This window comes from Artemia franciscana, chromosome 7 (genome assembly GCF_032884065.1).
Source record: "Artemia franciscana chromosome 7, ASM3288406v1, whole genome shotgun sequence".
Classification (NCBI taxonomy): Eukaryota; Metazoa; Arthropoda; class Branchiopoda; order Anostraca; family Artemiidae; genus Artemia; species Artemia franciscana.
The window spans coordinates 2,235,895-2,263,878 of record NC_088869.1 but is presented as its reverse complement, the minus strand read 5'-3'; the positions used below and the strand labels follow the sequence as shown (position 1 = coordinate 2,263,878).

The 27,984-nt window shown below is 34.4% G+C and overlaps 1 protein-coding gene across 3 annotated transcripts in view; it reads right to left on the bottom strand.

Moving 5' to 3' along the window:
• Positions 1-27,984, bottom strand: part of LOC136028721 (glycerol kinase-like) — a 56,612-nt gene that overhangs the window by 13,059 nt on the left and 15,569 nt on the right. For all 3 annotated transcript variants that reach the window (XM_065706590.1, XM_065706589.1, XM_065706591.1), the window contains exons 4-12: positions 27,227-27,365; positions 22,995-23,097; positions 18,575-18,684; positions 14,162-14,267; positions 11,544-11,654; positions 9,767-10,023; positions 3,491-3,696; positions 833-976; positions 250-339 (exon numbers count right to left, since the gene is read on the bottom strand). In XM_065706590.1, coding sequence (XP_065562662.1) covers positions 250-339; positions 833-976; positions 3,491-3,696; positions 9,767-10,023; positions 11,544-11,654; positions 14,162-14,267; positions 18,575-18,684; positions 22,995-23,097; positions 27,227-27,365 — 1,266 coding nt within the window. The remainder of the gene's footprint in view (positions 1-249; positions 340-832; positions 977-3,490; positions 3,697-9,766; positions 10,024-11,543; positions 11,655-14,161; positions 14,268-18,574; positions 18,685-22,994; positions 23,098-27,226; positions 27,366-27,984) is intronic.

Here is a 27,984-nt window from a genome sequence, read left to right as displayed (position 1 = left end):
GATACTTTTTTATAATAAAAATAATTCGAATTAATTTAACTTTGCCCAAACTCTTTAACGATTAAAATTACGTTAAAGCGCGAGATTCAGAAATTTAAATGAAACTAAATGGGATACCAAATCTGACTAGCATTTCCCAAACACATCTTTTAAAATAGCAAGGCACCGGTTTTGAATCACTGGGATATTTGACTCCCTTACAAGAAGGGATGGCTACCAAGAGGATAGGAAGGAATTTCCTTCACTGACCTGGTTTTGAAACAGGAGTATCGATAGATGGCACCCAGCCAAGACTCCGTTTTATTGCTTCGTGCCATTTATTGTATCTTCGGGCCCGATCTATAATAAAAGAAGGTTTATTAAACATAAATAAACAAAGAAAGTTAATATAACTATATAGATTCAATAGTTGAATCGACATAAAAGGCTACAAAATGATAATAGGATTAAAGTGTTTGGCGATACTAGGAGCATCCATAGGGGGGAGGGTGGGTATTTTCATAAAAAAATAGATTTTTTCACTGAAAAAAAATTTCCTACTCAAAAATTTAGAAAATACGTTTTGCCCTTCCCCCTGTATTTTCGTGCATTGACGCTTTTGGACATTACCCTTTCAAGTTTTATGCAATAAAAATCTTTAGAAGAGTTCATTCCTGTTCACCTTTCTATGTGCTAAGAAGGATAATTTGTGGTTGATGAATAAGGTTAACATTATTTGTTATGTCAAAAACAAACAAATATTCTGTCAAAGACGGGCTATGAACATTACAGGCGTGTTCCTGAATCAGAGAAAAAATTAAAAAAGTCCTTATTTCAGCTGATAAAAACTCACCTTCTTCTAGGATAGATGGTTGGAATGTCTCAGTCACTAAACTGGCGCTATTTTCCAAATCGAGTTGCCATACATTAATGCCTTCTGCCAAACCGGCTGCCATAGCGGCACCCAGAGCGGATGTCTCGCACATCGCCGGGCGAACTGAAAACACAGGTCTCGATTAATGAACAAGTTAGAATAAAAAAAAAGATAAAAAAATTTTAGAATAAAAAAAAGAGAAAGAAAAATCCCACAGGAACAAAACAACAATTTAAGAAAGCTACTTTGTTGAACATTTCTTTAAACTAATGCTGTCAAGTATTTTTCCCCTACTTTGAAAATGTTCAAGGTTTTTGTGCTGCGAGAGCAACACTTGGGTTTTGTCCTAGTTTTTTTTTCTAGCACCCCGACTTTTCAGCTTAGTCCTAGGAAGTGGTAAGGGTCTAACCTCTGCGGGTTTTAAGGGAAGTGTGGACCTTAGGCCGAACTGATGAATATGACTTTACATTTTGGAAAGCTTCGTAGAACTCTTGCCTGGGGCCAAAAAGGATGGTTTTTGCTTGTCCTTGAGCCAGAGCCTATAGTGTGTGAAGTGAAGTGGAGTTTTATAGCCTATGTCAGAGAGAACTATCGGAAGTTATGCAGTCAAGCTTTCGTTTCATCGAACCATGTTTCTGCTTTCAAATGGAAAGCTCTGTTCTACCAGGCAAGCAGGCGGGCACCAGTTTCAAATTGAAGACGGACTAAAATCTATATGTGTTAAATATATGCGGCAGTTACCCAGCCCCACAGCCAATATATATTCTTTGAGTGATGATAAATAGAAAAATTTACAGAAACAAAAAGTGGGGCCGAAAGTGCTGCCATCCATTGTTTCTACCCATTTCTGTTCGTGACTTCAGCTGAGTTTATCATTCAGTTTTCCACACTTGGGAATGCGGTAGAGAAATGGTATCAGATGCGCCTCTTAAACTTTAAAAGTTCTCTCATTGCTAAAGAAATTACAGTTTATCCTTTGCTCCTTTCTAAGTGATGACGTTAGAAACTTGGCCTACGGCAAAAAGTCAACTTTTGAACTAACACAGATAGATTTTTTTTTCGACGAAAGTCGATAGCTCTTGACGAACTGATCAAAGTATATGTAATCCAGTTTTTGGTAGAAAAATTCCTTCATGAGATATACCAGTTTGAAAGTTTAAAGGGGTTGACAACTTCAGTAGTAAGGTACACACTGAAACCAAAAATAGGCCGATACCAATTGTGAAACATATAGGGAGTTTTAAACAACAGTCGGCTGTTAGCTCATAATCATCTTCGGCAATGAGGGGTTCGCAACTTTGGCTAGTTCGTGTACCTATTATTTGTTTCCGGTGTATTTGACAGTAAGACCAATTTGGTTCCAGTTGTAAGACATGTAAGGGACTTGTTTATGTTAAGATCCTTACAGATTAACAACTTCAGCGTTCAATCGAATCGAGGAAACAAAACCAAAGCGTTGCTCTCACAACACTTTGCTCGGCGAAACTAAACAAACGTTGCCACAACACCTCATGTTGCTCATGCAACTTAGATATAATCTTATCATTATTTTCAGTATTGCATAATGAGTAATTATTCCGCAAATTGTATAAATGTACTAATCTTCAATCGTTTATTCAATTTTGATCAAATTTTATGAAATTAATCTCATTATTTAAATATCAATTTGAACCAATAAACACAAATAATGTTAATTAAAAAACAACATCAATTATTGAATTTAAATAGTTGTTTTATTATTATTTATTCAACCTACTTAATAATTAATCTGATTAAGTTTAATTAGACAAAAATTAAGTTTAAAAAAAAATTTCAAGTCAAAAATAAAATGGTTTACTCCAAAAACAAAAAACCGAAAAAGTCACAAAAAAAGAAAACAAGAAAATTGGCAACTAGAGCGAGTCTCTCCAGCTTAAGAGCGAAATCGAACTCCTCAACTTGAAAGATTTCGGAATTTTTTTATTGGATTTTTTTTTTTTTTTAATATTGCTTTCACACTTTTTTATAAAATTCTACTAATTTTGAAAAACTTTATACAGCTAGTTTGTTGAGAATCAGATAAAAAAACTAATGTCGGCGTTAGGAAATTATTCACATATCCAACAAATAAAGATTATGCCATAAAATGTAGCTAAGGAGGTTATAAGAGAAGAGAACTCTGGACCCTGTCCCCTCCCACATTTCATGACTTTTTGTTTAAAGAATGCGGCCCCGTATTTGAAGTGATTAGATAGCCACCATGCATCCGTCAGCTTGCAAAACAAGCTGGCTTATATCCATAATCCGAAATCGTGTGTAACACAACTTAGAAATAAGCGGAATTGAACGTAAAAAGTATGCGAATATACAGCAAAAATCGCAAAAATGTCATTTCTTTTCTTCGGGGGGAGAGGGGGAGGCACGGGCTAATGGCTACTTTGACAAACTTAACCCAGCTTCATGACATAAATATCGCTGACGTGCCAGATTATTCACAGTGTGAATAATATTACATGATATAATAATATTAATTGAATAATAATATTAATAATATTTGAACAATATTTAAAATAATTTTTGGATATTATTATCCACAAATTGAACGATAATTATAATATAGCATAATATTGAATGGATAATCACATAGCGGACACTTACCGACAGGTATTCCAAGGATATCAGCTTGTATCTGAAGGAGGAGATTATTAGCCGCCATGCCGCCGTCAACTTGCAAACTAGTTGGCTCCTGTCCAAAATCTGAATTTATGGCTAAGAGTACATCCCTTGTTTGGTAGCAAACTGCTTCAAGAGTAGCCCGAGCTATGTGAGCAGATGTTGAGTAGTGAGTAAGTCCACAAATGGTTCTGTGTTCAGGACAGAAAGAATAAAATTAAGCAAGAGCGTAGAAACAAAAAAGGAGAAAACTATGAGGCAGAAAGAGCAAAACTAAACAAGAGCATAGCAACAAAAAGGGGAAAACTGTGAGGCAGAAAGACCAAAATTAAACAAGAGCATAGCAACAAAAAAGGGGAAAACTGTGAGGTAGAAAGAGCAAAATTAAACAAGAGCATGGCAGCGAAAAAGGGGAAAACTGTGAGGCAGAAGAGCAAAATTAAACAAGAGCATAGCAACAAAAAAGGGGAAAACTGTAAGGCAGAAAGAGCAAAATTAAACTAAGAGTATAGCAACAAAAAAGGAGAGAATTGTGAGGTAGAAAGAGCAAAATTAAACAAGAGCATAGCAACAAAAAAGGGAAAAACTGCGAGGCAGAAAGAGCAAAATTAAACTAAGAGCATAGCAACAAAAAGGGCAAAACTGTGAGACAGAAAGAGCAAAATTAAACATGAGCATAGCAGCAAAAAGGGAAAAACTGTTAGGCAGAAAGATAAAAATTAAACAAGAGCATAGATACATACAAGAGCTAAGAGCTCATATGGAACTTGTGACGAGGCCAGAAGAGCCAAGAGATCATATGGTATGAGCTCTAACAAAATTCTAAGAATCAATAGATTGACTTAAAAGGAAAATCAGAGGCTTAATGCCGGTTGGGATTTAAAACAAGAGCTCTGAGTCCCGATGTCCTGCTAAATATCAAAATTCATTATGATCCGATCACCAACTCGTATGTTATAAATACCTCATTTTACCTGTCCCTTCAGCCCCCCAGATGGTCGAATCAGGGAAAACAACTTTATCAAGTCAATTTGTGCAGCTCCCTGACACGCCTACCAATTTTCATCGTCCTAGCACGTCCAGAAGCACCAAACTCACCAAAGCACTAAACTCCACCCCCTAACTCCCCCAAAGAGAGCGAATACAGTACGGATACGTCAATCACGTATCTACAACATTTGCTTATTCTACCCACCAAGCTTCATTCCGATTCCTCTACTCTAAGCGTTTTCCATGATTTCCGATTTTCCCCTCCAATTCCCCCCAATGTCAACAGATCTGGTCGGGATTTGAAATAAGAACTCTGAGACATGGGTTCCTTCTAAATATCAAATTTCATTAAGATCCGGTCACCCGTTCTTAAGTTAAAAATAACTCAATTTTTCTAATTTTTTCGAATTAACACCCCCCAGCTCCTCCAAAGAGAGCGGATCCGTTCCAATTATGTCAATCACGTATCTAGAAGTTGTGCTTATTCTTCCCATACAGTTTCATCCCGATCACTCCGCTATAAGCGTTTTCCAAGATTTTTGTTTCCCCCCTCCAACCCCCTATGTCTCCGGATCCAATTCGAGTCGAAAATCGAGCATGAGACATAAGATCCTTCTATATATCAAAGATCCGATCACCTATTAGTAAGATAAAGATACACCAATTTTCACGTTTTCCAAGGGTTCCGGTTTCCCCCTCCAACTCCCCCCAATATTACAGGATCTGGTCGAAATTTAAAGTAAGAGCTCTAAAGCACAAGATCCTTCTAAATATCAAATTTCATTAAGATTTGATCACCTGTTCGTAAGTTACAAATACCTACTTTTTTCTAATTTTTCCGAATTATTCCCCCCCCCCCACAACTCCACCAAAGAGAGCGGATCCGGTCCGGTTATGTCAGTAACGTATCTTGGACTTTTTTTTTATTCTTCCCATCCAGTTTCATCCTGATCTCTCCGCTTTAATAATTTTCCAAGATTTCCAGCCCCCTCCCCCTCCAGCTGCCCCCGCCAATGACGCTGGATCCGATCAGGATTTAAAATATGAGATGTGAGTTACGAGGTCCTTCTAAATATGAAGTTTCATGAAGATCCAATCAATCCTTCGTAAGTTAAAAATACGTCATTTTTTCTAATTTTTCAGAATTAGCCCCCCCCCAACTCCCCCAAATAGATCGGATCCATTCCGATTATGTCAATCACGTATCTAGGACTTCTGCTTATTTTTCCCACCAAGTTTCATCCCGATCCCTCCACTCTTAAGCGTTTTCCAAGATTTTAGCTCCCCCCCAAAAAAAAGCTCCTCCCAATGTCACCAGATCCGGTCAGAATTTTAAAGAAGCGCTTTGAGACACGATATATTTCTAAATATTAATTTTCATTGAGATCCGATCACCCGTTCGTAAGTTAAAAATACCTCATTTTTTCTAATTTTTCAGAGTTAACCCCCTCCCCCCAACTTCCCGAATAGAGCAGATCCATTTCGGTTATGTCAATCACGTATCTAGGACTTCTGCTTATTTTTCCCACCAAGTTTCATCCCGATCCCTCCATTCTAAGCGTTTTCCAAGATTTTAGGTTCCCCCCCCCCAACTCCCCCCAATGTCACCGGATCTGGTCGGGATTTAAAATAAGAGCTCTGAGACAAGATATCCTTCCAAACATCAAATTTCATTAAGATCCCATCACCCGTTCGTAAGTTAAAAATACTTCATTTTTTCTATTTTTCCGAATTAACCGGCAAACCCATACACCCCCCCCCCCCCCCAGATGGTCAAATCGGGAAAACAACTATTTCTAATTTAATCTGGTCCGATCCCTGATACGCCTGCCAAATTTCATCGTCCTAGCTTACCTGGAAGTGCCTAAAGTAGCAAAACCGGGACAGACCGACAGAATTTGCGATCGCTGTATGTCACTTGGTTAATACCAAGTGCCATAAAAAGGGGAAAACTGTGAGAGAAAGTCTATGTGACCAGATGTCAAATAGTAATTTAGCACAAAGAAAATGGGACACTTATAATTTGATACTTCGGCGATTAAAAGTGGAGAGTAAATACAGAGTATTATGAAGGAAAACACATTCAGCAATCAATCTTTTACATGAGGGGTTGAAAGTACCCAAACAACCAACAGAGCCCAAGGCCTGAGTAACATCTCTCAAAACGAACTCTGTCTCTTTCTCTCACACTGGAATGTTGATAATACTGTCTTTAATATCAACTTGGCCTTAAATGTGTAAAAGACCGGGTTCGCTACTTATCTCGTGTTTCAATTACTTTTAGAAGAACGACAGCCCACTCAAATACCCTCAGTTAGTGGTGCTGATGGACACCAAAATTAGCCTAACCACTGGTTTCCCTAGGGTAGTCTCTACCAAAGAGAATTGGAAACTTATAGAAGTTGAATCTTCGGCAATTTAACACAGGAAGATAGGGATTAAAAGCTACTAAAACCAATTAAAATATAGCGTCTTGTGACTAAGATTCCAAAGAAAATTGAATGTTTGATATCAAATTTCGTTTATCAAAATTAACAATTCTTCCATCATTTATCAAAATTTAGGGGCAAAATTTGACCCAGTTTTGAAATAGTAGACAGGCCTATTACTACAACAAAAACAAAAGTAATGTTAAGGTGAAAGTCACTAAATTCATTGCAGTGTTAATTTTCCAATGTTATGAAAAGAGATCTTGCTCTCTGACCTGACATCTTAGCAAAACTAATTTTTGCACAAGGGATCTTTGAAAAAGGATCTAAATTTGGCCGGTTTATTTCTTTCTGATTTAATTCCCAGGAAATAGAAGAAAAAGTTTAAAGTGAAACCTGATAGCTTTTTTTTTGAAAAAGATCTGGAGCATAAAAAATACAAATTTTGAAAAAATCAGAAGTGCTATAAATAAAAAAAAAACTTCAAAATCCATTGGTCGGATTGAAAATTCTAGATTTTTTAAATTTATCCATCCACGATTATTTTTGTGTTTTTACATTTTGGTGTCTAGCAGGTCGTGAGAAAAAGCGGCAAAGTTGAAATTGACTTAAAATTGTAGCTCTTCTTCTATGTTCTGTATTTCAAACTTTTCAGCTTCCTAATCAAAACTGTTAATTTATAATTATTTATGTAACAAACTAAATTTTTATTTTGTTTCTTCCGTTTTACGTCAACCCACTTTACACTCCCCCTATCCTCATATCCCCTTAATGTGCAAATATATAGCCCGAATATGTTACTATATAAACTAAAGTATTATATTTTTATCATATTTTGGTATATTTCATTAGGATTTGTTACGATTAAACTTCACTTCTTGGGTGTGTTCCGTATAATTAACAAGAAATCTCTTTTTTTTTTATTAAAGAAGCAATAAGACCGATCCTTATCTAAATCTATGTACAGTGAGACAATTTTTTCTCATGAAAAAATAAAAAGGCCCTTTTCAAAATTGTCACTGGTGTCCCAGGAATTATACCCGCTCAACAAGAGTAAGTTTTTTGGGAAAAAACTGGGGTTTAAATCGGCAAGGAAAGAAACTAAAAATCAAAAGCAAATAATTTGATTGGATTCCCGATAACCAATTTTCAGTGATCGGGGTATAAGCCAAAGGTACCAATTCGGGAACATCAGGGAGGACAAGGATTTTGTCCTATTCTCTGCACAAAGATGCGAGAAGACATCTTTCAAAATTTCAAGGGTAATTTTCACTTGAGGAAAAACAAAACATCAATCTAAAAGTATTTTTCCACATCTAGAGGGGGGGTGGGTGGGTTATTTCAATCTCTTCCTATAGGTGCACATGTATAGAACATGGTAAAGAAATAAAAGAATTATCATTTACATTGATAAAGAGCATTATAATTCTCGTGGTTCTACAGATTTCTAGTCAGTAATCTAGTGATTTATTCCCTGCTTTAGCAATTTTTTCAAGAATCTAGTAATTTTTTTTAGTGGATAGTAACCCTGCACCTAACACAAGTCACCGTGGATGCTAATGGTATGCTTCCAAGTTAACTGGTTGCAAAAGATGTCCGTATTTTTAAACCGTTTTCGGCTTTTTGTTTGATTATTATTATTATTATTAGTATTATTTTCTTGTAGTTGCCCATTCAATTTATAACACGAATGTTGGCCACAAACAAGCGAGTAACTAGACCCCTTCATTACAATGTTCCTAGGATAGAACCGCTATTTAGTGATTTTAAATATAAAAAAAATGTCAGTTGTCTAACGGCTTTGTTGTTTACGATAAGCAACAAATTTTCAATACTCTCGTTGAAATTATAACCCTCATCCGTGGAAATTCAGGCTAGTTATGGCGATCAAATAAAATTTGAGTTTTTTTATTATTTTATTTTTCAATTACTTTTCAGTTTTTTTTTATTTTCCTATTTTTTTTAACTATTTTTCAGTTTTTTTTATAATCCAATTTTCAATAAATTGAAAATTTATGGCTGCTCCATGGCAAAGATATTTTACTCTCGTTGAAATTACAACCCTCATCCGCGGAAATCCAGGCTAGCTATGGCAATCAAATAAAATTTGAGTTTTTTTTTTATTATCCAATTTTCAATAAATTGAAAATTTATGGCTGGTCCATGGCAAAGATATTTTACTCTCGTTGAAATTATAACCCTCATCCGTGGAAATCCAGGCTAGCTATGGCAATCAAATAAAATTTGAGTTTTTTTTTTATCCTTTTTTGAAACGTATTTCCAACATAATTTTGTTTATTATTCTCTTCTTATGCATTTCCTTTTCAAAGTATCAAAAAATTTCGGTAAATTTCATATTGTACTGTATAATTTTTTTTTTTATACCCTAGGCTTTAGATCTTTTTTTGTATTTTCATTAAAAATAAAATTCAAAAAACGAAGAAAAATCCTTGGACCACTCTATATCTTTGTGAATTTATGCGGTAGGTGGTTCATTGATGACATCCACTTCGAGGCAATTAAAATTTAGATAGCAAAATTGTTTATAACGAAAGTGTATATTTTCAAAATTCCAAGCATAACTTTGATTTGGCATACACTTATGAATTTCAGTAGCATGTACTTCCTTTATTTGAAGCTAAAATAGTGTTTTGATTTGTTGCTAACTCGTTGTCAATAACCAGTAGGTTACCTTACCCTAAGTAATTGTTTTTTTTATTACAAGTTTCGACGAAAATTATTATAAGCGTTCATCACAGAAGTCGGGACCAAAATCAAATTACAAATCACACTAATTATTAGAAGGATTAATAAATAAAAAATGAAAGACAAATTAACCAACCCTCTTGCGTCAGTTCGCCAATGGGGTGCATAGAGTCCAGAGAATGCGGGCACAAAATAAACGCCACCAGAATCTGCGACACTAGCTGCCAGGGATTCAATTTCATGTTCACTTTTGATAATTCCCATATTCTTTTCGAGCCATCGAATTGAAGAGCCAGCCACGGCTACAGAGCCTTCTATGGCATAAACAGGTCGTTTAGTTTTTCCCAGTTGATAACCTATTGTCGTGATGAGTCCTTTGTCAGAGAATATAGGCTATGAAAAATAAAAAAAGAAGATGACATTAATAAAAGTTAGGTAACATACAACAACATAATACTCCTACTAATAACTAGCAACAGGTTCTTATAACTACGTTTTCGTACGTAAACGCACGTTCATTCGTTATGGCAGTTCTAAGACTGAATTCAAATATATTAGCCGAGCCACTGAAAAGCATATTCGTTAAAAAATAAATATACTTCATTCAATCCAATTTACCCAAACAAAGTTTTCTTTCCCGACACCAGCAATGCAGACCATTCTACATGACAATGGAAAAACAAATAATATGACAAAAAAATATGCCATCTTTCGAGGGGAAGATTACTTTACAGATTATTTTCAGTCAAGTTACCGCCATTTTAACTAGAAATATCTACAAGTTACTGGCTTTTTAACCAAAAATAGTAACAAGTTACTGGCATTTTAACTATAAAAAGTTACCATTTACTGGTACATCCACCAGAAATAGCTAAACAGTTACCGGCATTTCAGACAAGTTACCAGTATCTTCAACATTTAACCAGGGTCTACAAAACTATGCTGCCACCCAATATGCACCTGCACGAAGAAGAAGACTGTCTCAAGCGAAATTTCTAAGAGGAGGACACGCCTGTTTTTGGTATTTTATTTCAAAGGGAAGGGTTTTGCACATTTCGGGAGGGAGATGGGTTTCACCCATTTCAGGAGTCATAACCAAAGTGAGGAGGCCCAAACACTGAAAAATCTATGAAAGTTACTACATAACCAAAAATTAACAGTTTTCATACAATTTTTAAACATTCAACGTCATTTTTATACAATTCGGAAAAATGCTTATTCAGCTTAGCCTCTCACCCAGACTATCGGTCTTTGGGCTTTTTTTCCAATTAGGATTTATTTTTTTTCAACGGTTTAAAACGTTTAAATCGTTAAACTCCTCACCCATTCTTGGCAAAGCCTATGAAGAAACAAAAGTTCAGAAAAATAGTACATAAATAGCAGAAATAGTAGAATTGTAATGGTAGAATAGTAGAAAAATATTCGTCCTATATCTAAGAATAGGCCGCTCAAATAGTTACTCACTCGCTAATTTTGTCTTTTTTAATGATTTCATTAACCCCGTTTTTCTCTTTCCACAAATCAAGATAGTAAAATTTGAATTCGGCTTAATTAAACTATTTAAAAACAATATTTATATTAATAACAACTAGTAAAACATTATTTAAAATTAACTCAATTTAAATAAACTGTGCGACAGCTCAAGTGATTTTCGCCATTTGGGTTAGTATTCCAAGAACCTGGTAACCATGGTTAGACCTTACACATGGGCTTTCAAATTTGCAGTTCCCTTTATACAACTAGTAAGAGACTCAACAAGAGAAGACCTAGTAAGAGAACAAACTAAGAACGCTGAGCAAAACAAGATAACAAATTATGCAGAACGGATTACAATTACCATTCAAAATCGAACTTGTCTCTGGACAATAAACTTTCCTTATACAATTTAACTAGTCAAATTCATGTTAACCTACCTTATTGCCACTGTTACATAGAAGAAAGCAGCCTGTCCCATAGGTACACTTAGCCTGACCTCGCTTGACACACATCTGACCAAGAAGCGCTGCTTGCTGATCACCAAGCATCTACCAAACATAAATACATTTATGCAATTTTTCTAATCTTTAACACTGATTTTTCTTCATTAAAATCTTTTTAATTTCTCCTGGATTTATAAGGGTACTGATCCTACCAAATGAGCATTTGTCGACGCTGCAACTATACTTAAAGAACCGACAAAACGAAGAACGGAAAAAAAAAATTAAGAAAATGGTCAGCACTGATTGAAAATCACTCATTTGGTTTTGTCTTCTTCTTCTTTTTTTTAGGGGGGGGGGGGTCTTTATATTTTTGTATGTCATGTATATTTTTATATTTTTGTATGTGTATGCCTGTGTAAAACCAGAACGTGTTTTTACACTTCGAGAACATGCAAAAGAGGTAAAAGTCCAAATGGCTATTTTTTATGTTTAGACCATACTAATGAGTGCTAATGAGACCCTTCTAATGAGTTTTTTGTATAAAGTATTTTCTCTGTTTATTAATTTTTGTCGTTAGTTTTTCCTGCTTTACCTTCTTTGCATTATATGGTCTAAAAATCCCCTAGCCCACCTTCCCTGGATACTTATTAACATTATTACTTCCCTTATTACATATAACATTATTACATATAACATATTATTAATATGTTATAATATAATTATTACAATTAATTATAATTATATAATATATTAATTATAATTATAATATAATTATATTTACATATAACTTATTAACATTATTACATATGACACTATTACTTACCTTATTACATATAACATATTATTAAAAATCCCCTAGCCCACCTTCCCTGGATACGTCCTTTTTTCCCAGTAAACAATTAAAGCAGACATGTGAATAATAAACGCTTCGTGGAGCACCTATTCTAATTATGTATTTATGCTTGTGTTACTTATTACATCATTTTGTGTTATATATTAAGTGTTTTACTCATTATATTTATTTTATGTATGTTTTTTTGTTATATGTATCTTATTTATGTATGCATGTATGCCATTTAATTGATTTGTATTTTGATTTATTTGCTTTTAACCACCCAGTCACTAGCATTTTGACTTGGATGCCTTACTAAAAAACTTGAGGTAGATGTATGTATTTGTTTATCTTCGAAAAGGAGGAAAATTTATTCAGTGAAAGACAATTAAACCAAATAAGATATTTCAAAAATTCGGACGAGAAAAAGCAACTGCTCAATTTTAAGAGGACTGTGTCAAGAGGGGTTGATGAATGACAACCCTGCTTTTTATTTTTTACCATTTTATTACCATTATTACCTTTTATTATTACCATTTTTATTTTATTATTTTTACACCTTTTATTTTATTTATTACCATTATTACCACTTTTACCTTTTTATTGCCATTTCTGCTTGTTCCAATGTCAGAATCACACTTGTGGATAAAATCAAAATTACGCAAGACTCCAGTATAAATAATACATCGCCTTTGTAATTTCTTTTTTTGAACTCAACTTTCAATTTTAATCTTTATGATCGATCAATCAGAGTGTAGATTCAAGGTAAATAGTTTCAAAATTAGAAATAATGGAAGATTGTAGAAAACAGTAGTTTACCTATAAGTATGATTGCCAAAGATTGTCCTTTTCGGCCAACCGTCTAGGCCTAAACAGAAAGCAGGTCTTCCTCGACTGGAGTGGGAGGATGTCATAAATAAACATTTAAAGGAAATAGGAGCTTCCTGGGAGGATACAAAGAGGGAGTCTTTGAATAGATCGGGATGGAGGGGGAGCGTGCGTAGCTGTGCTGGCCTCAGGCGGCTTGGTGCTGCAGTGGGTTATAAGTAGTAGTAGTATGATAAATCTGGCAAAAGACAGATAGACATAGTATTAGTATACGGCACTTAGGAAGAAAGTGAGGTTGACTTAGGCTTTTCCAACCAATTACTTGGCGTTTTAATTTTCTCCCTCTATAGCGCAAGTGGGACGCTAAAATCCAGGAATACTAAATGAATTTTTACTTTTTATGTGTGACTATAGTGTGACTCGAGCATAAGTCTTCTCTTGTCAATTAAAGGCAAAACAGGTTGTTGTTTTTATTCATCATCGATGAATAGCAAGATTTTTCTTAGAATAAAGATTTTTTCTTAGTATAGCATAAAATTGAGTCAGACGTCACCAAAGGCCTTGTCACGTTAAGAAAAGGGACTCTAAACGCAAAAAGTAGTATTCTACAACTTTAAACATGTCTACTTTGCATTTTGAGGAAAGAAATGCCCGAAAATTGCAAACTTGCTAATTTAAAATCTGTGTAATCGACGTGTCTATTTTTGCTCCAGAAATTAGTATGGTGATATGACAAATATACAAAAGCGAAAACGCCTCGCTCCTCAGAAATAAATGTTTTGGGTAGCCCTTCCTTCCTCCCCTCTCAACCAATTTTTCGGGTAGGCTGATCATCAATGTCGACTGCAAAATAACCAAAAATGGTAACAATTATACTATGTAAGATATCTGGCAAACAACTAAACATAGGGTAAGAGCAAGACAAAATAAAAGGAAGAAGAATCAAGCTTACACTAGAAATTGGGACTCCTTTTAATCGATGTGAAAGAGTAATATAGCCATAGATTTCTGATGAGCTTCGGATTTCTGGAAGAATAGATTTTGGGACGCCAAAAAACCTGAAATTAGACAATCTTAGATTTAATGTAGCTAAAGAGAGTTGAAGACACGTTGAACGTCCAAAAACAAAACATATTCCCCCCTAAACTTTACAACAATTACGGTTTGAACTTACTCTGTTCAACTGAACTTCACGTTAAACATGTATATTCATCTGAAATAAAATTTAACCTAGTACGTGAGAATGGATAACAAATATTAAACTTCAAATAAGGATAGATGAACAGAGACATCTACAAATTTTGCCGACGACAGTAATCGATAAAGGAGGGCCAGCAGCTACAAATACTTGTCGGATTAAAATTTGGCTTTTGCAAGGAATATCTCAATTCCAGTATTACATACTTTAGACATTAATGCAAGAACATGTTTAGCGACCTAAAACTGTACTTTTGAGCTGCCTACTTCTTTGAGACAGTTGGACCCGGTTAAATAGTAGCTAGAATACGCTAGGCAAGCTGAAAGCGCTTCCGAGATGCAGGAAAATATACTTTACCAAGGATTGCTTAAATTCACATTCTAATACTGAAATTTTTCCATATAGAGGATAATTTTGTTGCCCCTTTTATATATGAATGATTTTTTTTAGTGACTAAACCCGTACGGAGTATTTCACTATCTAATCTAAAAAATACAGCACATAGATTGCCCTTTTATATATTTTACGCATAATAATAAATTGTATATTATTATATTATAACGAGAAAGTTGATGAAACCTGAAATGCAAAATATTCATTCCGCAGTCTTGTAAAGTCCACAAGAGAGTGAATATTCTGCCCTTCCGACAGTCCATGAAAGGAGCTGGACCAAATCAAACCCAGTTAAACAAACCGGTCAATCCTTTAAACCATCAAACCATTTAGTCTATAAGTAATCAGTTATGCCATTACCTAGATAACCATAGCCCACTGCGAAAATTTTCAGTTTATTCATTGCATAGCCCATTAAATCTATTAACGCATTCCCAGCCGATTTGACCAATTAAGTATTAATCTCGTCAAGTTACTGTCAGATAATCCATTGCCAAAACCATGAAAAAACAGTTGCATTGACGTTTTCAATTAGAAAAAATATTTGCATTTTTAATTTTTAACTGAATCATTTGTAATTTGTGTGTTTTCTTGCCCAAAACATCATAGGTCTGGTAGATTATCCGGAATTCACAATGCATTAGATGACACTAATAAAACTTTTCTAGACACCTGAAACCAGGGGATGCAAAACACAATCTATTTTGCTTTCACTTCCCTGTTTTCAGTTTATCTACAAAAACTGAACTCGGCCAGGTTAGGCTATATTCGACGACATTTCCGTTCTTTCTATTCATAATCCATTTATTTTTACTACTTTCTTCAAGAAGGGGGCAAGTGACGACCAAGCCTCTGCTTTAAATCATTCAAAATGAGGGTCAATAATGACAGATGGGATAAATCATTCATAATAAGTCCTAAAAAAAAAAAGAAAAAAAAAAAAAGTCCCCCTTCTTTCTTCAAGAAGGGGGCAAGTGACGACCAAGCCTCTGCTGATTGGAAACTGGGCATTGGAGTGCAACCAGTATGTAACAAAATTTTTTAATTTTGATTTTTAAATCAATTAAAAATGATTTTTAAATCATTCAAAACTGATAGGGCGAAATCCTTAAGTAAATTTTTCCTATCCCTATGTTTGTTTTCTTGAGGGTCAATAATGACAGATGGGATAAATCATTTATAATAAGTCCTAAAAAACAACAACAACAAAAAAATGTACTTCTCAAAATATTAGTTTATATATAAATATAATCTTTTATTCCATTTAAGAGAATAATTCACAGTGGACAAATTTTTCAGAGAATTGGATAATTTATGCCTAGCTTTCTGCAAGGGCCAGGAATGAACTTTACCCCAAAATGCAGAGTAAAACAAGGTGTCCTCCCCCGTTTTCCAAGTTAACAACTCTAGATGCAGCATTATTTCTATCTGAAATTAGTAAAGGAAATAGTAGCCAACGATAAAAGAGGTATTTTTCATCGATTCAGAAACCTTAAATTCGAGAACCACTAAACAGTTCTATTTCAATTTGCCATTCCTTCCTGAGTATTCTTGGTTCCTATTCCTGGCATAAAAGCTAATAATTAGGCTCAATTACATATTGAACGTCTATAAAACTTTGGAAAAAAGTACAAGTAAGTAAGTATGACGGCACTGGACCCTTAAGGTCCAAAACAGCGGTGATGATCTGCGTTTCATGGTCCTTCATATTGAAAGTGCGATGGGGGGGGGGGCAGCCATCCTAGACTTTCGTAAACCCTCCCTGCTTACCTTCCCCAGCTTTATCCAGGTACCCATTTAAAGCTGGGTCAACTCTGGCTGAGCTTACAAAATCACGCCACTGACCACCGTTCCAAGCCAAATAAACGGCTACATAAAGGATCAAACCCATGCCCCTCGGACAAAGGAAAAAAAGGAATAGGAAAAATTAATAAAATAAGAAAAATAGGAGAATCAGCGGTAAATTTTCTGGTTGGTGAGTGTGACCCCGCATTAAGGACAAGGTATGTAGTTGCTGCCTTCGCACTATTATTAATATTTTATATGCTTTAGTTTTCTTTTTTCCTGTATTTCTTATTATAGTTAATTTAAACGGTGTTATATGCACGTTTTTACCTGATTCACCCAACTTTAACCGTTTGGTTTTGGGTGAATCATTTAGATTTTTGTATGTAAATTGTTGTTAAAGTTAGAAAAATATAACATGTCATAAAAAACTGACAACTTTTCAGAAGATTAAGATTATTTTATACATCTCAAACAGATGAACAGCGCAAGCTAAAGATTATGATAATTCAGGTAATTTTATATTCAAAAAGACTAGAGGTTTTATTAGAGCAAAAAGAGTTGCAAGAAAATTTTGATCTAAAAAATTAAAACTTATTCCAATTGGAAACCAGAGAAAGTAAAAAAAAAAAAAACAGAATGTAAACATATCTGGTACATAAATGTATTCCATTTTAAACGCATAATAGACCATGAAAAAAGAGAAAAGGAATTACAAAAATGATACAAACTAAAAATGAAGATGTAAGAAGAGAACATTGAAAATTTTTTTTTTTTGGAAAACTGGCAATTTTCCAGAAGACTATAGTTATCCTTTAAGTCTTAATAGCTGGACAGGGCTAACTCAGGATTATTAGAATTTACCTCATTTTCATATTGAAAAGATTAGTTTATTAGAGCAAGTTTTAATAGAGTAAAAGATATACAATTAGAATTGAAAGAAAAATTTGAGTTAAAAAATTGAGACGATAAAAGCTTGACAGATTAAAATGAATAGAATGAATATTCTAGCATAAAAACCAATATTTACAATCAATTTTAGGTTGAATGAAAATGAAACGAAGAGAAAATAAGAAATGATGAGAAAGTTGGTGATTTTACTGGAGAGGTGACAACTTTCTGGAGAACTAGGGTTAACTTTTTAAACAACACAAAGATGAACAATGCCAAATAAAAACATCAAGAATTTACGCTATTTTTGATCGTAATAGATTAAAAGTTCAGTAGCAGGCAATTTATCGAAGAAGAACACGAAGAAGAAATTCGAAGAAGAACTTGATTTTACAAATAGAGAAATGGAGAAACTGCTTTTCATAGGTTTTAGTCTTGAAGTACGACACCAACTGCATGAAGTTTAAAAATACTAGAAAATTACTATTTCATTTCATTCTTTTCATATGTTATGTTTTCAGGTTTTTATTTTTTCACTGGCTAATCAAATGTTTGCAAGTACAAGTTCATTATCAGCTTCAATAAATAATGATGCGCTCACACTAATAGCATATTTTACAAATTATTTTTTGGCTGGCATTTTTTTTTTTTTTAACGTGAATGTGACAGTTTGTTTTTTTTGATTACCGTCAATGTAAGCTAAAAATTTAAAATCGTGAAAAGGCCTATTGAATAACATAAATAGCGAGATTAAAACTTCATATGCATTAAATTTGATACAAAGCTTGGAACATAGTGAAATTAAAAAGAAAAACAAATAATTTGTGGCAATGTTCAAAGTCTCATTGACGAAAGCAAAATATTGGGTCGAAAACACGGATGAGTACTGATTCCATAGCTATAAAATACAAGAGTAACATAAAATAGAAAATGATAGAAATAGAAAAGGCATGGAAAACATAAAAAGGAAGAAGAAAAATAGAAGAGCTTGAGCACACCTTGACAATTGGAGGAATAGAAGAAGAGTGATAATAGAGTATGAGAACAGATAAGAATACACATCAAAAGAAAAAGGACAATAGAAGAACTTAATTCAACCTTAGTAAGTAGGGATCCCATTCCAAAGTTTCAATGTTCATTAATGCTGTCCTCGATGCGTTAGTGACATCAGTCAAGTGAAGGCCACCGTTGCGACCCCCAGTGAGGTTCTGAAATTCATAGAAAACCTATTAGCAATGTGACTGAAATGGTACAGATTTAAGTCTATTAGCGAGAACTTAAACATATTGTAAAAAAAGGTGGTTTCCAAGACTGTCCAAGCTTAAATACTTTTGACACTGAATTAATTTTAGAAAGGAAAAGTATCAGAAAAATTCTAATAAAAGAATAGCCTACAGACTCTTTTTAATAAATCAAATACTGTCTATATAGAACGAGGTTTGATCTAAAAAGATGTTTAGAAAGAACAAAAAAGGTGCTGTTTGAAAGAACTCAAGGGTAGGAAGTGAACCACAAATCTCACTTTTTGGAGTGATAATAATTATAAAGGATTAATTAGAAAATTCGTTTTAGAAAAAAAGCAACCATGATGAATTATTGAACGCAATAAAAGTACATAATAAGTAAAAAAAAATAAACAAACGTAACAAAAGTAAATAAAAAAAAACTCCGATAATTATGCTCTTTGGAGGACAACATACGTAGGACTGAACGTTTTTCTTCTTTTTTAAAACAAATCCGAGTGCAAGAGTTTATTGAGCGTATTAAAAGTAAATAATAATTTTCCAAAACCTTATAATATATTATAAGCTGTACATAAAAAAATTTCCAGGAAAATATTGAAATAAATTGGAAAATATACAGTCGGAAGGGCAGAGAGGGGTTTTTATTCGCATCCAATTTACTTTGTCATCCTAGGATTAATTTCTTACTGTAAAATTTTAAATAAATCCAAACACTTGGTGTGGGGGGGTATAACTGTACGTATCATAATTAAATATAAATGTCCTTATCTTATTTTTATCAATACATACCTAAATTCTGTATAATTAAATGGACAAAAGAATTTTGCCTAAGATATATATATATATATATATATATATATATATATATATATATATATATATATATATATATATATATATATATATATATATATAGAATAATGATAATAGTATAAGAACCGACTGCCGCTTATGAAAATCTCCCTTTATGGGCTTATAGTCGCCACACTCCTTCCACTTCGACAGGCAACTCAGGGCTAGAGTCCTATAACTACACGAATTCAAGTCGATTTGTCAGAGATATTTTTTTCCACGAAAGGTTCTACCTGATGGTTATAGTAAATAGCCACTCCTTTGTCATCCTAGGATAATTTTCTTATTGTAAAATATAAAACAAATCCTAACATTCCGGTATAACTTTCAGCATTCCAGGCTATAGTAATAATTTCATGATTCCCATCATGTTTCCAGCTTGAGCAATTTGTGTTTTGTTTTGTTTTGTTTTTTTCAGTGCAAATGCAAAACACTAAAAAAAAACACACACACAAATTTATACAAATATACTAGCACAACCAAATAAAGACTCTTTAGCAAGGAAAAAGCCTGTTTCATGGGCTATTTTGTCCCATTCCTCCACTTATTAAGATCGGTAGCTGAGGCCTTCATCCCTCGCAAGACGTAACCAACAGCTTAATTCCAAGTTGTTTTTTTTTTCTCTCGTGAATTCTTCGTTGGAGATTTCTATAGTAACATAGTTGCAAGATTATGCTGCAAATTTTATGCTAGTAGCTAGATTAATTTAGCCGTTTTTTTTTTTTTTTTTTTTTTTTTTTTTTTTTTTTTTTTTTTTTTTTAGTTTGCACAGTTAGATGCTTGATTTTATTCTTATAGGCTAAATCTAATATTCTGCTTATACATTACATATACAACTGAGGATTTGAGACCGTCAATCCTTGGAAACTGATACACCTTTAGCTAAAATAGTTTAAAACTTATTAAAAAAAAACTATATCCAGAGCTCTCGCAATTAACCCCTCCCGCTTCAAAATAATTTATTTAAAAATGACTACATTCTTTCATATACCATTTGGTGAAGCTTTGAATAAATTGAGCGGATTGAAGAGAAGCATGTGGAGCTGTGATGTTCTCAAGCGACTTAGTGCTTCAATAAGCAGTAGTACATACCTTCTATTTAAACATTGGCTCGAACTAATAATTGTGTTGCGGAGCAACACTATTGCTTTCGTAGTTTTTGTGTTGCGGAGCAACACTACTGCTTTCGTAGTTTTTTTTTTTTTTTTTTTTCACCGTGATCAGCGACATGTAGCTCCGAAGTGGTAAGAGTTAAAAATTTGAGATTTTTCAGAGGGAAGGGAAACGTGAAACAGAGTAAAAAAGTTCCAGAGAAGTTCCTAAAATTTCTAACAGTTTTCCATAAAAAAAATAAAACCGTTTTTTTCTTAGAAACTGCGTTCGATGTTTGGCGTCAAGTTAAGACGACCCTAGCTTCGGAAATAAACTTGTTAGAAATACAGTTATGCTGAACTCATGTAGAACTTTCATTTGTCTCTTCAAGAACCGGAGCACAAAATTCCGTAGCTCTTACAGATTTCCCGGAAATAATTCCGGAAAAGTCCATCTCGTTCCGATTTTTTTTTGAATTTTCTCAAATTTTCGATTTTGATGTTTCTTATATTTTTATCGAGTAGTGCTATGAAAAGTATGCAAGAAGAAGTGAAGTGTTCTATATACCAAGTTGCTTCGTTCTCTAAGAAATAATTTCCGAAGTTTCGACGTTCTAGAGGTAACTTCTGTTCTGGACCAGCTAGAATTTTTTTTCCAACGCGGTTCGACAGGTCTCGATCTCCTAACAACTGGAGCTTACAATAGTTTCTCCGAAATAAAATTCCTTCTTTGGGTTTTTCTATTTGGAAGTTTTGTCATGCCCTCGGGGCAATTTAAATTTTTTGGTGAATTTGGTTTGTTTTATATTTTCCTAGCTTAGACCATCAAAAGTTAAGCAGAAAACTATAAGACGTTATTTCCGTATCTCTTTCAGATTTCCCGGAAATAATTCCCGAAATGTGCGTCTCGAAACATAATACTTCGAATTGGCGTCAAGTTAAGACGGCCCTAGTTTCGGAAGTAAACGTTTTAGAGATAAAATAATTATGAACTCATATAGAACTTTTATTGATGTTTTCGAGAACTCAAGCATGAAATTCCGTAGCTCTTACAGATTTCCCGGAAATAATTCCGGAAAAGTCAATCTCGTTCCGATTTTTTGAAATTTTCTTAAATTTTCGATTTTGATGTCTATTTTATTTTTATCGAGTAGTGCTATGAAAGTTATGCAAGAAGAAGTGAAGTGTTCTTTATACCAAGTTGCTTCGTTCTCTTAGAAATAATTTCCGAAGTTTCGACGTTCTAGAGGTAATTATCCATCCTATAAATATTCAGAATTGTCAACTGTGTTATTGTGTTATTCTCGTTTATTTCTGGACCAGCTAAACATTTTACCAAACTCAGTTTAGTAGGAGCTCGAAATAAAACCATATCAAAGATGCTTCAAGATAACAATCGAAGCCGCATTAGAAAAATGTCCTCTGAAGGACATAATGGAGACTGTTGCTCCGCAACTGTGTCCCGTAGGGCACAGTTGCACGTGTTGCTCCGCAACTGTGCCCTAAGGAACAGGGCACAGTTGCTGCAACACTTCCCGTTGCACAGGCAACGGAGGTCTAGTTTTTAATTGATTCCTTTCATTCAGTAAAACAATATGATGACGCTAAGATTCTGTTTAAATTGAAACTGATAAAGTTGATTTTAGGAAAAATGCAAAATTGATAAAGTTAATTCTAATAAAATACAAAAACAAGCAATTCGAATGCCAGTCAAATGGCAAAATACTGACATTTTTTTTTATTTATTTATGTTCCCATTTAGCGGCAATATTAATAAGATACAGAGTGATACCGTGAGGAGGGCTTACAGGCCATTGATTTGGCGGAGATGGATTCTAAATCCCTCGAAAAGTGCTTCTCATATCAAATATTTACAATTAACAATCCATGTAGAGGAAGCGTCTCCTGTGGCCTTAAATGCAAGAAATGCCATATTGTTCATCAAAGATCTCCTAATCAACAGAAGAAAATTAGAAAGTAAAGAGCAGTCCCTTAAACAAGTCAACACCCAATTGAAGCTAACAATATTAGAACAAGCAAGGGAATGGTCAAGAATCAACATTGAGTTAACATCTGCACGGGGTAAGTTATTCGCGGGCACGTTGCTCTCTAGTAAAAAGCCCGGTTCACGGCCTGCAGGTATAAGATAGTGACTATAATACACTCATAATTATTTCTAAAAATCAAAGTTAAAAACAGGTTGCATGCAAAAATTTATGATGGGATGGGACGGAAAAAAGTGGCAAAATTACTGACAATTTGTTTCTATTTATGTTCTCGTTTAGCGGCAATATTAATAAAATACAGAAAGATACCATAGGAAAGACTTACCCATAATAACCAGGTATCTACTGTCCCAAATAAACATCTTTCTTCGTCAACTGCTTTTCGTACTTCTGGAACGTTTTGTAACAGCCAACTTAATTTAACAGCACTAAAAGTTAAAACTAGTAAGCAAACAGTGATTATTAAAATCTTCTTCATTTTACAAAACTCACAACGCTACGGATACCACTCAATAATACTGGCACATAGTGGAGAAGCTAACAATTTCTTAGACCCCATTGCTGTTTAATTTAAGATAAAATAAAAAAGGAAACATTTTAGGCAAAAATTCAAGAAAGTAAAAATAAACTTCGTCACTGCCAAAGATTTTCCTTTTCGGTCAACCGTCTAGGGCTAAGCCGAAAGCAGATCGTCCACTGTTGGGGTAGGAGTTTGTCATAAAGAATTTTGAATAGACTGGAATGGAGGAGGAGCGTGCATAGCTCTTTGGCACAGGGAAGCTTGGTGCTGCGGTGAGTTGTTAGTAGTAGTAGTAGAATCCAATATCAAAATATGTTATTCATTCTTCCGGACCTTTAGATTATTTGCTTTAATTTGGTTTAAACTGTAACGAAGTAAATCATAACGAAGCGTTGAGGTTTCTCCTCCCGCATGACAAGTTCAAACATTAAACGAGGCCCATAAAAATATCAAGTGGTTTAAAATACAATCTTTTGTATTTTATCCCCTTCCCCCTCAGAGAATTTGACATATCTGCAAGTATGATGCTCACTGTTTTTAGTAGCAACTAAAAAACAAAAAAGGTATAAATCGTTTGTTAGGTACAAGTTATTATAAAGTGAAAAGGGTAGGAGTAAAACTGTTACTTCCTACCTAGGCACTAGGTGTAAAATAGGCTACTATATTTAGCGAAAGATCTTATGCTGTACTTGGAAAAATAGTTGAATCTAATATCAATAATATTGCATGGAACAGGGGCGTAATTTGCAATGGGGCAGGGGGAGACAACTGCCCCCAAAAAACCCCGGTTTACACCGCAGCTTAAATCTAGCGTTTTCAGAGATCTTGCCAAAATTCAGATAGACATAGATAATTCAAGCATCCACAGAAAGAGATTAGTTTTTTTTTTTTTTTAGCATACATTTGCTTTTATGGTACTATATGGCTTTTTTTTATTTTTTTACTGTCATTGTCACTTGGCTTGGGAAGATTGGCTCCAATTTTGCCCCCCCCCCCCCATTAGATTTTGACAAAATTATGGCACTGGTAGGGAAGACGTGCTTCCGGATTTCTAGCGTAAGAAGACCGGATCAATGCGTAGACCAAGAAATTTAAAACAATTTAAAAAATTCAAATAAATGAAGATTATTGCGTCATAGAATATTAGGGTAAAAATTAAATTTTCAGACTGCTTTAATCGGACTGAGTTGCTTTAGAAATAAATGTGAATCCAAAAAGAAATTTTCAGACTACATCGCAAAACACTTCATAGAAAAAGCATCGAAAATCTACTGATCAAAAATTGTGCGCCATATTATGTCTTGCGTAGGAAATAAAAGATTCCAATAGATTCAAATCCTACCATCCGTCTCTTTCTTTTTACTACTACTACTACTAACTCACTGCAGCATCAAGCCGCATAGGGCCAACACAGCCACACACGCTCCTCCTCCGGCCTAATCTATTCAAGGCCTCCCTCTTTACACCCTTCCAGGAAGTTCCCATTTCCTTTAAATCCTTATTTATGACATCCTTCTAACCCAGACGAGGACGACCTGCTTTCCGTGTAGCCCAAGGCAGTTGGCCAAAAAGGACAATCTTCAGGAATCTGTCATCCTTCATTCGCAGAACATGGCCTAGCCATCTCAACCTTTCTTTCATTATAGCCCTAGAAAGCAGGATTGAACCACATTTTTCGTACAACCTACTGTTTGAAATACGGTTGGTCAGCCGGGTACCCCAAGAATCCGTAGGCAATTTCTCTGGGAAACATGTAGTAAATTTTCATCTGCTTTTCGGAGCGCCCATGCTTCAGAGCCATATTTGACCACAGTCATCTCTGTAGCTTCCAACATTCTAATCTTGGTTTGCACTTATCTTTCTATTCTTCCAAACTTATTTTAACTGTGAAAAAAACACCCTGAGCCTTATCTATTCTACTTTTAACTTCTTCACAGCTCCCACAGTCTTTACTAATAATACTACCAAGGTAAGTGAAGCTGCCAACCTCATCAATCTTTTCGTTACCCAACGTTAGTTGGGTAACGAAGAGTGACTTAGTCTTCTTAACATTAATTTTCGAGCCTATTGTAGCACCCTGAACTCGCAAAACCTCTAAAAATTCATTCATTTTGCTCACACTTTCATCTAACATGCTTAAATCATCAGCATAATCTAAGTCCATGAGCGTTTTTCCTCCCCATTTGATTCCGTGGTCTCCAATTGCCTTTCCTGTGCTCCTTAAGACGAAGTCCATCAAAATGATCCATATAAAAGGGGATAGAACACAACCTTGCTTAACTCCTGATTTAATACAAAACCAGTGGCTAACCTCATTTCCTACCTTAACCGCAGCAGTATTATTCTCGTACATAGCAAAAATCACCTTAATGTATTTTTCTGGTATACCATATAAGGATAAGACCTTTGCTAACGCTCTTCTATCAACAGAATCGAAAGCTTGCTTATAATCGATAAAACTGAGGACCAGAGGTGTTTGACAACGAAGGGGACTTCTCAATTATTAACCTAAGAGTGACAACTTGGTCAACACATCCTCTACCTTTTCTAAAACCGCAATGTGCTTCCCTTAAAACTTTGTCTACAGCATCTCTCTGTCTAAAAAGTATTATTTTACTAAGTAATTTGCTACCTACAGAGACCAGACTAATGCCACGACAATTACGACACTCACTCTTGTCACCTTTCTTATACAGTGGTTTAATCAAAGTTTTCCTAAAATCATTAGGTGCTTCTCCTTTTTCAAAAATTATATTCATAATCTTCAGTAGCTTATTCCTAACCTCAGAGCCACCACCATCTTTCTTTTTAACTCCATGTAATCTATTACAGAAATATATCTGTTTGGCCCTATTTGATCAAGAACAGAGCAACTGATTAAAAACAGAACAGAGCAACTGAACAAGAACAGAGCAGTATTTTACAAGAACAGAGCAACTGATTAAAAATCAGTTGCCACCACCATCTTTCTTTTTAACTCCATGTAATCTATTACAGAAAAATATCTGTTTGGCCCTATTTGATCAAGAACAGAGCAACTGATTAAAAAAAGAACAGAGCAACTGATTAAAAACAGAACAGAGCAACTGAACAAGAACAGAGCAGTATTTTACAAGAACAGAGCAATTGATTAAAAATCAGTTGCCACCACCATCTTTCTTTTTAACTCCATGTAATCTATTACAGAAAAATATCTGTTTGGCCCTATTTGATCAACATCTTTACAAGAACAGAGCAACTGATTAAAAATAAATTACGCTAAAGAAGCCTCTTGGTGCGCCACGGTTCTCTTTGTTTACAGACAATGACAGCAGAGACAGGAAAAATTCACCCCAAGATTGGATTGAAGTGCTTCGGAAAAAAATCGTACCATAATTTTTTTTTTAATTCCCCCCCCCCCCCATTACAGTTGTAAGGGTAAGGTCCAAGGTTCTTCTATAGTCTAAATATTTTTCAAAGCAAAAACAATAAGAGAAGCAAGTCTATCACAATTAAATTTATTTCCCAAAGTGATTTTTTGAAAAAAAAGCAACAAATAAAAACAGTTTTTATCGAGCAACAAGTAAGCCAGTATTTTTGGCGTATTTTTGTTGTTTCAGAGGAGGACGCTGAAGTCCTCCTCATGAACAAACCCTTTGATAAAAAAATAGTTAAGAACATTAATCTAAAATACAGGCAACAGCACTGTTCCAGAAGAAAACACTGAAGTCCCCTTTGACGACAAGGCTTTCGATAAAAAAAAGTATTTCAGAAGATTTAGCAAAATCGAGCAACCGGCAAACCAGTATTTATGGTGTATTTTTTACTGTTCTAGAGGAAGACGCTGAAATAACCTTCGACGACAAGGTTTTTGATGAAAAGTATATCAGAAGATTTAGCAATATCGAGCAACAGGTAAACCAGTATTTTTTACTGTTCTAGAGGAAGATGCTAAAGTAACCTTCGACGACAAGGGTTTTAGTAAAAAAAAAGCATTTCAGAAGGGGGTATTTTTACTATATTTTTGGGTATTTTTAAAAGCAATTAAGAAGACTCACCTAAAATATGGAGCAACAGGTAAGCCACAATATCCTTTTAAGCAATTTATATCTTTGCCAGGAACTTTGGCTAGTAAGGCATCTACTGTGGAGACGGTTCTGTTATCACACCAAACTATTGCGTTGTATAAAGGTTTACCTGACAAGAATAGAATACATTAATTACAAAATAAGCACAAGCAAACTTTGAGTACAAAAGTTACTAAATACAGCATTGGTTGGTAAATGTTTGTTACTCTAAAGAAAGCCTGTTTTATAATATTTAAAGTCGTCAGTCGGGCATCAAAAGGTCGCATCTCCGTAATCGGAAACTTTCAGAAGAGCAAAAAAGACCTCAACTTTTTTATTTCCTCTCCAATAACCACAAAACGAAAACGGATTACTATTTAAAATCAAAATAAATCAATCCGTTTTCACTTTACGTTTACCGCAAGTGGATAAAAAGTTGTGGTTTTTTTGTCTTCTGAAAATTATCAATTATGGAGATACGACCCTTTGATACCCGACCAAAGCTATGTTACCTCCCCAAATTTTTGTAAGTTACTTTTCTGCAGTCTAACGGTTTAATTTTTCAAAAGTAAAACGACAATTTTAATATCATTCAATAGCTCAGGCCAAGCTTTGTCTATCTACCAAATTATATTTTGAAAATTTGCATTGCTTTTTTTTAAATTGAAGTTTGAAAATTGTTTTAAAAAAAGGCCAGTTTTCCTATATTTGAAGCAAGTTTGAATCAATCTAAAAAAAAAATTAGTCTT